This window comes from Colobus angolensis, unplaced genomic scaffold, assembly GCF_000951035.1.
Source record: "Colobus angolensis palliatus isolate OR3802 unplaced genomic scaffold, Cang.pa_1.0 Scaffold39, whole genome shotgun sequence".
Lineage (NCBI taxonomy): Eukaryota > Metazoa > Chordata > Mammalia > Primates > Cercopithecidae > Colobus > Colobus angolensis.
Window position 1 is genome coordinate 644,526 of NW_012117265.1, and position 11,570 is coordinate 656,095.

At 42.4% G+C, this 11,570-nt stretch overlaps 1 protein-coding gene across 2 annotated transcripts in view; it reads left to right on the top strand.

The window, feature by feature from the left end:
- The window catches only part of ZNF564 (zinc finger protein 564), a 32,514-nt gene extending 22,315 nt beyond the window's left edge, over positions 1 to 10,199 (top strand). The window contains exons 2-4 of one of the 2 annotated variants that reach the window (XM_011954743.1): positions 6,671 to 6,797; positions 6,895 to 6,955; positions 7,664 to 10,199. In XM_011954743.1, the coding sequence (XP_011810133.1) occupies positions 6,671 to 6,797; positions 6,895 to 6,955; positions 7,664 to 9,134 (1,659 nt within the window). In that variant the 3' untranslated portion in view covers positions 9,135 to 10,199. The remainder of the gene's footprint in view (positions 1 to 6,670; positions 6,798 to 6,894; positions 6,956 to 7,663) is intronic. The other variant, XM_011954741.1, reaches the window with a different exon arrangement.
- The last annotated feature ends 1,371 nt before the right edge of the window (positions 10,200 to 11,570 follow it).

Here is an 11,570-nt window from a genome sequence, read left to right on the forward strand (position 1 = left end):
CAGGATGGTCTCGATCTCCTGACCTCGTGATCCGCCCGTCTCGGCCTCCCAAAGTGCTGGGATTACAGGCTTGAGCCACCGCGCCCGGCCCCAGTGATGTACTTTTAAATTTCCTCTATGTCTTATCATGGCTTGATATATTCTTTTTATCCATATGATTATATTTAATGCAGATTGTTTGTTTATGAAGAATATGTTTGTTAACTCTAAATTCTAGAAATTATGAGTAAGTCTCCCATAAACATCCATGTACAGGTTTTTGTGTGAACATGTTTTCAACTTATTTTGGTAAATACCAAGGAACATGATTGTTAGGTCATATGTTGAGTATGTTTAGTTTAGTTTAGTTTTTTTTTTTTTTTTTTGAGATGGAGTCTCGCTGTGTCGCCCAGGCTGGAGTGCAGTGGCTGGATCTCAGCTCACTGCAAGCTCCCTCGGGTTTATGCCATTCTCCTGCCTCAGCCTGCCAAGTAGCTGGGACTGCAGGCATCCGCCACCACGCCCGGCTAGTTTTTTGTTTCATGGTTGAGATGGGGTTTCAACCGTGTTTGCCAGAATAGTCTCGATCTCCTGACCTCGTGACCCGCCTGTCTCGGCCTCCCAAAGTGCTGGGATTACAGGCTTGAGCCACTGCACCCGGCCTAGTTCTGTTTTGAGGCAGAGTTTTGCTCTGTCGTCCAGGCTGGAGTACAATGGCAAGATCTTGGCTTACTGCAACCTCCACCTCCCGGGCTCAGACAGTTGTCCTGCTTCCGCCTCTGAAGTAGCTGGGATTACATGCATGTGCCACCACGCCCAGCTAATTTTGTGTCTAGTAGAGACAGGGTTTCATCATGTTGGCCAGGCGGATCTCGAACTCCTGACCTCAGGTGATCCACTTGCCTCGGCCTCCCAAAGTGCTGGGATTACAGGCATGAGCCACTGTGCCTGGCTGAGTAGGTTTAGTTTTACAAGAAACTGACCATCTTCCAAAATAGGTGTACCATTTTCCATTCCTACAAGTAACAAATGAGGGTTCCTATTGCTTTACATCTTTGCCATCATTTGGTGTTCTCAGTGTTTTAAATTGTAGCCATTCTAATAAGGGTTGTGTTAGTCTTTAATTTTTTAAATTTGTAATTCCACAGTGACAAAATGTGCATGTTTGCATATTTTTATATGCCATCTCTATATTTTATATAATTATGTCTTATGCAGCAAAGACAATTTCCTCTCAATCAGTTTTTTATTTCCTCTGTCTTATTGCTTACCTAGGACTTTAAGGATGTTGTTGAATAGCAGTGGTGAGAGAAGACATTCCTACCCTGTTTCTGATCTTGTCTAGAAAGCGTCTAGTTTCTCACTGTTAAGTGTGATGTTAGCTGCAGACTCCTCATTGATGTTCTTTCTGAGGCGGAAGTTCCCCTCTTTTCCCAGTTTGCCACCATGAGCGGATGGTAGATTTTGTCAAATGTTTTTTATTTTTTACTCTTGTCTCCTTTCATTTCTAACCTTAGTAATTTCTTTTTTGTTACCATGACTAGAGGTTTATCAATTATATTGGTGTTCTCCAATAACCAACTTACGGTTTTTTTGTTTTGTTTTTTTTAAATCTCTGTTGATTTCCTACCATTTCATTGACTTCTGCAAGTATTCTTTCTGTGTGCTTACTTGGGTTTAATTTGCTCTCTTGTTTTTCTGTTTTCCTGAAGTAGACTCTTTGTGTTTTTTTTTTTTTTTTGGAGGCAGCGGCTTGCTGTGTCACCCAGGTTGGAGTGCAGTGGCATGAACTTGGCTCACTGTAAGCTCTGTCTCCCAGGTTCAAGTGATTCTTGTATCTCAGCCTACTGAGTAGCTGGGATTACAGGCATGCGCCACCACGCCCAGCTAATTTTTGTATTTTTAGTAGAGACGGGGTTTTACCATGTTGTCCTGGCTGGTCTCCAACTCCTTGCCTCAAGTAATCTGCCCTCCTTGGCCTCCCAAATTTGCTGGGATTACAGGTGTGAGCCACTGCACCCAGCCCGAAGTAGACTCTTAGATGATGAATTATAAACCCTTGTTCTTTCCTGGTGTAGGCGTTCAATGCTGTAAATATTCCTCTGTGTACTGATTTTGCTGCATACCATAATTTCTGATAAGTTTTGTTTTCATTTTCATTTTAAGTCAAAATAATTTTTGATTTCTCATAAGACTACTTTGATCCATGTGTTTATTTAGAATTGTGTCGTTTAATCTCTAAGGATTTGAGGGAGTTGGTAACTATCTTTCTGTTACTGATTTCTAGATGAATGACTCACATGATTTTTTTTTTTTTAATTTTTCAAATTTATTTAGGTGTATTTTATGCCCCAGTATTTGGTTTATTTTTGTGAATATTCCTGTGAACTTGAGAAGAATTTGTGTTTTGCTGTTGTTTGATGAAGTGTTCATGCATTTCAATTAAATCCAGTTGTTTGATGGTGCTGTTTACTTCGCTGTGTTCTTTCAGATTTTCTGCCTGTTGGATCTCTTAATTACTGCTGGAGGGGTGCTGCAGTCTCCAACTATACAAGTAGATTAGTGTATTTCTCTTTGCAGTTCTATCTGTTGTATTTTGCCACATGTATTTTGCCACTCTTGTTATGCAAACACACACTAAGGGTTGTCAGGTCTTCTTGGCATGTTGAGTCCTTTATCATTATGTGATGCTCTCTTATATCTCTTTATTTATTTTAAAATTTTAATTTAATTTTTTTTAGAGACAGAGTCTCACTCTGTCACCCAGGCTGGAGTGCAGTGGTGTGATCATACAGCTCTTTGCAGCCTTGAACTCCTGGGCTCCAGCAATCCTCCTGCCTCAGCTTCCCAAGTAGCTTACTACACGTGTGATACCACAACTGGTTAATTAAAACAATTTCTAAAAAATTTTTTTGTATAGATGAAGGTCTCGCTGTTTCCCAGGCTGGAGTGCAGTGTCTATTCACAATAAATTATAGTGCATTATATCTTTGAACTGCTGGGCTCAGGCGATCCTCCATCTCAGCCTCCTAAGTAGCTGGGACCATAGGCATGCCCCACTGCACCTGGCTTATCTCTGTGTTTTTTCCTTTCTCTGAAGTGTACTTTGTGATATTAAGATAGCTATGTCATGTTTCTTTTAATTAATGTTAGCATTTTATATGTTTCTCTATCCCTTTACTTTTAATACGTGTGTCTTTTTTTTTTTTTTTTTTTTTGACGAGGGGTCCCTCTGTCGCCCGGGCTGGAGTGCAGTGGCCGGATCTCAGCTCACTGCAAGCTCCGCCTCCCGGGTTTACGCCATTCTCCTGCCTCAGCCTCCCGAGTAGCTGGGACTACAGGCGCCCGCCGCCTCGCCCGGCTAGTTTTTTGTATTTTTTAGTAGAGACGGGGTTTCATCTCGATCTCCTGACCTCGTGATCCGCCCGTCTCGGCCTCCCAAAGTACTGGGATTACAGGCTTGAGCCACCGTGCCCGGCCTAATACGTGTGTCTTTGTATTTAAAGTGGTTTCCTTTTAGCCAACATACTATGTTTTTAAAATCCACTATAACAGTATCTGTCTTCTAATTATATTTGGACCATTGACATTCAAAGTGATTATCAGTAGTTGTATTAATATCTACTGTATTTTTTACTTTTTTCTATTAGTTGCCCTTGCTTTTTTTTTTTTTGTCTTGTCTCTGACCTTCCTTCTTGGGCTTTAATTGAGCATTTTACCTGGAGGTGACGTATTCTGTAATCATATGATTTGTTAGTGAGTCTTTGGTCCTGGCTGGGGTTGTGGCCTGCTGTGGTATTGTAAGAAAGATACGTGGTCTTTTCTCCCCAGTGCCTACCATGGCTCTCCTATGTTCTTTTTTTTTTTTTTTTTTTGAGTCTTGCTCTGTCACCCAGGCTGGAATGCAGTGGCACCATCTCGGCTCCCTGCACCTTCCGCTTCCCGGGTTCAAGTGATTCTCCTGCCTCAGCCTCCCAGGTAGCTGGGATAACAGATGCGTATTACTGTGCCTGGCTAATTTTTGTATTTTTAGTAGAGACGAGGTTTCACCATGTTTCCCAGGCCAGACTCAAACTCCTGACTCAAATGATCCTGACTCAGGTGAACTGAAGTGATCTTCCCGCCTCAGCCTCCCAAAGTGTTGGGATTACAGGCATGAGCCACCGTGCCAGGCCAGTGTTCAGAATTCTTGTTAAAGGTTAGGGAAGCTATCGTGTTCTTCAGAAGACTTTGACCATTATCAGATATTCGTTATTCCTGCTACATTCAGAGAAGGACTTTTTGTTGACTTTTCCACAGTCTTTAGGGGATTTATAGAATTTAAAAAATATTTTGTGAGAGGTTATCTTGAGGACATTTCATTCTTTCTGAGAACCCATCTTTCCAGTCAGGTGTGGTGGTTCACACCTGTAGTCCCAGAACTTTGGGAGGCTGAGGCAGGAATTTGAGATCAGCTTGAGCAACAAAGTAAGACCCCATCTTTACAAAAAATTTAAAAATTAGCTAGGCGTGGTGTCTTGTGACCATAGTCCTAGCTACTTGGGAGGCTCGGGAGAGAGGATCACATGAGCCCAGGAGATGAAGGCTTCAGTGAGCTATGATCATGCCACTGCACTCCAGTGTGGATGACCAAGCAAGTTCCCGTTTCTAAGAAAACCAAAAGAACCCATCTTTCCCCTTATTTTATTTTGCCTTGACATTACACAATGTAATACCACATAGTGACTGGTCAGAATCATTTCCTCTTGAAATTTGAGAAAGAGGATTTTATGTTCTTTTGGAGAAAAGCACTGCTGATCCCTTCGTGTGTTTTATAATCATGGTCAAATTCGCCATCAAACCATCTGGACTTGAATGAAATCCCTCAGAAATTGCAACTCTTAACCTGTTCCTCAAGGTTAGCAAGGCATAGGGTACCTTGTTATGTATCTGCCAGAAAAAACTCTTCTGGCATTTTGTCTTCTTAGTATGTGTGCATTTAAGGTAAAAATAGGTGGGAAACTGTCCTTGACGTTCATGACTATGGGGATTTTGCTGGGTGAGGGGGTGCTGCCTAAGTTGCCATACCTTCTTCCTCATACCCGAGTCATATCTTCCCAATAGCTTCCTAGTCTAGTGAAATAGGATAGAGTCCAAGGAATCAGTGAGTCTATAACAAATATTATACATGCAGGTTAAAATGAATACTTTTACGAAGAAATATTTTCATGATCTGTCTATGTCTAATGGCTTGGAATCCTTCAGGAAAGTATGGTCAGCTGGATTTTGTCAGCAGGTGGATTTCTGTGGGCCTTCTGGCCTCTCATGTTTGATGAAGGGAACAGAAGAAAATGGTTCCACTTCTTCAGTGTGTATTTATTTATTCATGGAAACCTTTTTCAGGTTTTATCCTGTGTTTCTTTTTCTTTTTCTTTTTAGACAGAGTTTTGCTCTTGTCGCCCAGACTGGAGTGTAGTTGCGGCTCACCGCAACCTCCACCTCCTGGGCTCAAGCGATTCTCTTTCCTCAGTCTCCCAAGTAGCTGGTATTACAGGCGCCCACCACCATGCCTGGGGAATTTTTTTTATTTTTAGTAGAGACAGGGTTTTGCCATGTTGGGCTGGCTGGTTTCAAACTCCTGATCTCAGGCAATCCGCCTGCCTCTGCCTCCTAAAGTGCTGGTATTACAGGCATGAGCCACTGCGCCTGGCCTACCCTGTGTTTCATGGAATGCTGATTGGTGTGAGATATGAAAGGAAATGGAAGTTTTTTCCAGAAGGAATGATGATCTTAAATTTTGTTTTGAGACAGAGTCTCTCTCTGTCCTCCAGGCTGGAGTGCAATGGCACAATCTCTGCTCACTGCAACCTCTGTCTCCCAGGTTCATGCTGTTCTCCTGTCTCAGCCCCCGAGTAGCTGGGATTACAGGCGCGCGCCACCACGCCTGGCTAATTTTTTTGTATTTTTAGTAGAGACGGGGTTTCACCATGTTGATCAGGCTGGCCTCAAACTCCTGACCTCGTGATCTGCTTGCTTCGGCCTCCCAAAGTGCTGGGATTACAGGCCTGAGCCACCGGGCCCGGCCAAAATTTATTTTCTTTGTATAGCATTTTATTTGTTTCTCCAAGGTGAACTGGATCCTACCATTAGAGACCAATAAAACTTGTAGTGACTACAGTAAAAATATAGAGACCAGTTGCATGTTTTCACGGGGTAATTAAATTTATGAGAAAGTGAATGTAGACAGAATTCTGACAACCATATTTATTTGTCATAAAATAAATGTTTGGAGACCGCCACATCATTTGTCAACTTTTTTGTTGTTTGTTTTTTGTTTGTTTGTTTGAGACGGGGTCTCTCTCTGTCACCCAGGCTGAAGTGCAGTGGCGTGATCTCGGTTCACTGCAACCTCCGCCTCCCTCGTTTAAGCAATTCCCCTCCCTCAGCCTCCTGAGTAACTGAGATTACAGGCATACGCCACCATGCCCAGCTAATTAGTGTATTTTTAGTAGAGATGGGGTTTCACCATGTTGACCAGGCTGGCCTCAAGCTCCTGATCTCAGGTGATCTGCCTGCCTTGGCCTCCCAAAGTGCTGGGATTACAGGCGTGAGCCACCGCACCTAGCCGTTTGTGAACTTTTATGAATTGGGTTTACATCCCTGTACTGTCATCTCATTCTTTCTCCTGTGTTGCATATTTGGGATGTTTTAGGACTCAGTGGCCTCTGAGGATGTGGCTGTCAACTTCACACTTGAGGAGTGGGCTTTGCTGGATCCTTCCCAGAAGAAACTCTACAGAGATGTGATGCGGGAAACCTTTAGAAACCTGGCCTGTGTAGGTAAGGATGACATCATTCTTTCTCTTAGTCAATTAGAGAAGAAGTGTTTCTTGCTCTTTAATGCATGTTTCATGCTGCTTCATGTTTCCCATTTTAGGAAAAAAATGGGAAGACCAGAGCATTGAAGATTGGTACAAAAATCAGGGGAGAATTTTAAGGTAATTTGCACTGACAAGAGAAAGCAATGTCCCCTTCTTAGCATGTCATGAAATTTTATTTTATTTTATTTTGTTTTATTTTTTTGAGACAGAGTCTCGCTCTGTCGCCTGGGCTGGAGTGCAGTGGCCGGATCTCAGCTCACTGCAAGCTCCGCCTCCCGGGTTACGCCATTCTCCTGCCTCAGCCTCCCGAGTAGCTAGGACTACAGGCGCCAGCCACCTCGCCCGGCTAGCTTTTTGTATTTTTTAGTAGAGACGGGGTTTCACGGTGTTAGCCAGGATGGTCTCGAACTCCTGACCTCGTGATCCTCCCGTCTCGGCCTCCCAAAGTGCTGGGATTACGGGCTTGAGCCACTGTGCCCGGCCATGAAATTTTAAAAATAAGGAAACAAACCAGTAAGCCCAGCTTCAAATTTATTTATTCCTACAACTTTTTCACCATAAAAAGAAAAAGTGTGACATAGATGTTTAGTGTTGCAAAATCATTCACTTGGAAATAGTATTAAGAAACTGTATATATGAATATCACTTTTTTGATAATAGCTACTGTCGAGCCCTCTTGCAGAGCATTCCGTCTCTTCACTTTCAAACAATTCATACAGGCCTGAAAACCTACCCTTTCCCCGATTATGGTAAAAATGTAAGTCGAAAAACTATTAATAAATATAAAGTCACAAGCCATTAAATCATGCTTTCTGTTTTTTCCAGCAATCACATGGAAGAGGGACTCAGTGAAAGTAAAGAGTATGATCAGTGTGGAGAAGCCTTCAGTCAGATTCTCAATCTTAATCTGAACAAGAAAATTCCTACTATAGTAAGACCATGTGAATGTAGTTTGTGTGGGAAAGTCTTCATGCATCATTCATCCCTTAGTAGACACATCAGATCTCACCTTGGACACAAACCTTATGACTATCAGGAATATGGAGAGAAACCATACAAGTGTAAGCAGTGTGGGAAAGCCTTCAGTTCTTGTCAATCCTTTCGAAGACATGAAAGAACTCACACTGGTGAGAAACCCTATGCATGTCCGGAATGCGGGAAAGCCTTCATTTCTCTCCCAAGTGTTCGAAGGCACATGATTAAGCACACTGGAGATGGACCATATAAATGTCAGGAATGTGGGAAAGCCTTTGACCGCCCCAGTTTATTTCAAATACATGAAAGAACGCACACTGGAGAGAAACCCTATGAATGTCAGGAATGTGCAAAAGCTTTCATTTCTCTCCCAAGTTTTCAGAGACACATGATTAGGCACACTGGAGATGGACCTTATAAATGTCAGGAATGTGGAAAAGCCTTTGACCGCCCCAGTTTATTTCGAATACATGAAAGAACTCATACTGGAGAGAAACCCCATGAATGTAAACAGTGTGGGAAGGCCTTCATTTCTTTCACAAATTTTCAGAGTCATATGATTAGGCACACTGGGGATGGACCTTATAAATGTAAAGTATGTGGGAGAGCCTTTATTTTTCCCAGTTACGTTCGAAAGCATGAAAGAACTCATACTGGGGAGAAACCCTATGAATGTAATAAATGTGGTAAAACCTTCAGTTCTTCCAGTAATGTTCGAACACATGAAAGGACTCACACTGGAGAGAAGCCCTATGAATGTAAGGAATGCGGGAAAGCCTTCATTTCTCTCCCAAGCGTTCGAAGACACATGATAAAGCACACTGGAGATGGACCTTATAAATGTCAGGTATGCGGTAGAGCCTTTGACTGTCCCAGTTCATTTCAAATACATGAAAGAACTCACACTGGAGAGAAACCCTATGAATGTCAGGTATGTGGGAAAGCCTTCATTTCTCTTAAAAGGATTAGAAAACATATGATACTGCACACTGGAGATGGACCTTATAAATGTCAGGTATGTGGTAAAGCCTTTGACTGTCCTAGTTCTGTCCGAACACATGAAAGAACTCATACTGGAGAAAAACCCTATGAATGTAAAGAATGTGGGAAAGCCTTCAATTATGCCAGTTCCATTAGAATACATGAAAGAACTCATACCGGAGAAAAACCCTATGAATGTAAGCAGTGTGGGAAAACGTTCAGTTATTCCAGTTCCTTTCAGAGACATGAAAGAGCTCATAATGGAGATAAACCTTATGTAAGGAATGTGGGAAAGCTTTCATTTATCACACAACCTTCGAATACCTGTGAAAATGCATAGTGGAGGACAGTTCTACAAGTATCTACATATCCAAAGAATATGGAAAGTCTTCAGTTTGCTTTCTGGGTTTCAGACTTGTTTGGGAGCTCACCCCTCTCTCCTGTTTCTCACTTTTGGAATAGGAATGTCTATCCTATGCCTGTCTCATATTTTGGAAATACACAACGAGTTTGGTTTTCACAGGTTCAGAGCTGAAGAAGGATTTTGCCTCAGCATGAACTGAATCTCATCCATATCTGAGTTTGTGATATTGAGATGACACTTTGGAGTTTGAGTTTAAGCATTAGGCTTCATGCTGGAATTAACTGAGACTTTTGAGGCCTTTAGGATGAGATGAATATATTTTACATATGATGACATGGATTTTGGGGGCCGGAGGTGTAATGTTTTGGCTGAGTGTATGCCCCCTCAGATTAATATGTTGAAACCTTACCCCCACCCCCATCCCCGTATTGTGATGGTATTTGGAGGCCCTGTCTCTGGTGGTTTTTAGGATTGGAGGACATCATGAAGAGGGAGGCCTCGTAATTGGGATTAGTTTCCTGATATGAGTCCCTAGAGGGCTAGCTTTGCCCTTCACCATGAGAGGGTACAGTGAGAAGATAGCTATCTTTGAACCAGGAAGCAGGCCCTTACCAGACATGGGCTCTGCCAGTGCCTTGATATTGGACTTCCCAGCCTCCCAAACCATGAGAAATAAATGTTTGTTGATGAATTAAGCTTTCCAATTTATGGTATTTTGTTTTAGCAACTCAAGCTAAGACACAATCCAATTTTAAAATGGAGGAAAGGACTTGAATAGACATTTCTCCAAAGAAGATATCCAGATGGCCAATAAGCACGTAACAATGCTCAACATCATTGGTTGTTAGGGAAATACAAATCGAACTCAAGACATACATACCATCTCATTAGGATTAGTAGTATCAAAGATGGAAAACAATACTGACAAGGATGTGGAATGTTTGAGAACCTTGTGCACTATCACTGGGAATGTACAATGGTATAAGCCTGCTGAAAACAGTATGGCAGATCCCCAGATTAAAATGTAGAAATGACATATGATCAGCATTTCCATTTCTGGGAAAATAAAAAGATTGAAAGCAAACTCTCAAATAGGTTGTGCACCTGTGTACATAGCATCATTCACAACAGGTAAACTCTGGAAACTACTCAGGTTTTCATCAGATGAATAAACAAAAGGAAGTTTATACATACAAGAGAATATTGCTGAACCTTAGGAAGGACGTTTTCACATATGCTGCAAGATGAATCTTGACATGCTAAGTGAAATGGGCCATTCATACAAAGACAATACTATATGATTCTACTTATATCAGGTATCTAGAGTAGTCATATTGATAGAAAAAGTACAATACCGTTTGCCATGGGTTAGGGAAATTGGATAATGGATATTTAATGGGCATAGCGTTTAAATTTTGCAAAATAAAAAGGGTTCTAGAGATGGATGGTGGTGATGGTTGCACACTAGTATGAATGTTCTTAATGGCACTGAACTGCACACTTAAAATTATGATGGTGAATTTTATGTATGTTTTACACACAAAAAAGGGAAAAAAGGCTACAGTACTGCACAGACCTTGTGGGACCTTTAGGGTACCAAGATACTCTAGGTCTCTCTCTCTGTCGCCCAAGCTGGAGTGCAGTGGCGAGATCTTGGCTCACTGCACCGTCTGCCTCCCGGGTTCAAGTGATTCTCATGCTTCAGCCTCTTGAGTAGCTGGGATTACAAGTGCGCACCACCACACCCAGCTAATTTTTGTATTTTTAGTAGAGATGGGGTTTCGCCATGTTGGCCAGGCTGGTCTTGAACTGCTGATCTCAAGTGATCTGCCCGCTTCGGCCTCCCATAGTGCCGGGGTTACAGGCGTGAGTCACTGTGCCTATTCTCTAGGTCTCTTTCCTACTTGTTCTCAGCACTGTTTTTTTTTCTGTTTTTCTACCCATGAGGGACCTGTCCCTACACAGTCCATTAGTAGGCATTTAGATGTGATACCCAGGGTTGACTCCCCTGTCTCCTGCCCCCTTCACTGTACACCTGGACCCCATTCCCAGAGCCAGGGCCTATGATAACCACCTCCGTTTATTGAGGATGGATAATTTTAATTTCCTCTGCACACTATTCACAGACATATATATCAAATATATATCTGATAAGCAAATAGAAATTTTTTTCTCAGAAACAGATCTTTAAGAAAATGAGGCCGGGCACGGTGGCTCAAGCCTGTAATCCCAGCACTTTGGGAGGCTGAGACGGGTGGATCACGAGGTGAGGAGATCGAGACCATCCTGGCTAACCCGGTGAAACCCCGTCTCTACTAAAAAATACAAAAAACTAGCCGGGCGAGATGGCGGGCGCCTGTCTGTAGTCCCAGCTACTCGGGAGGCTGAGGCAGGAATTTGAGATCAGCTTGA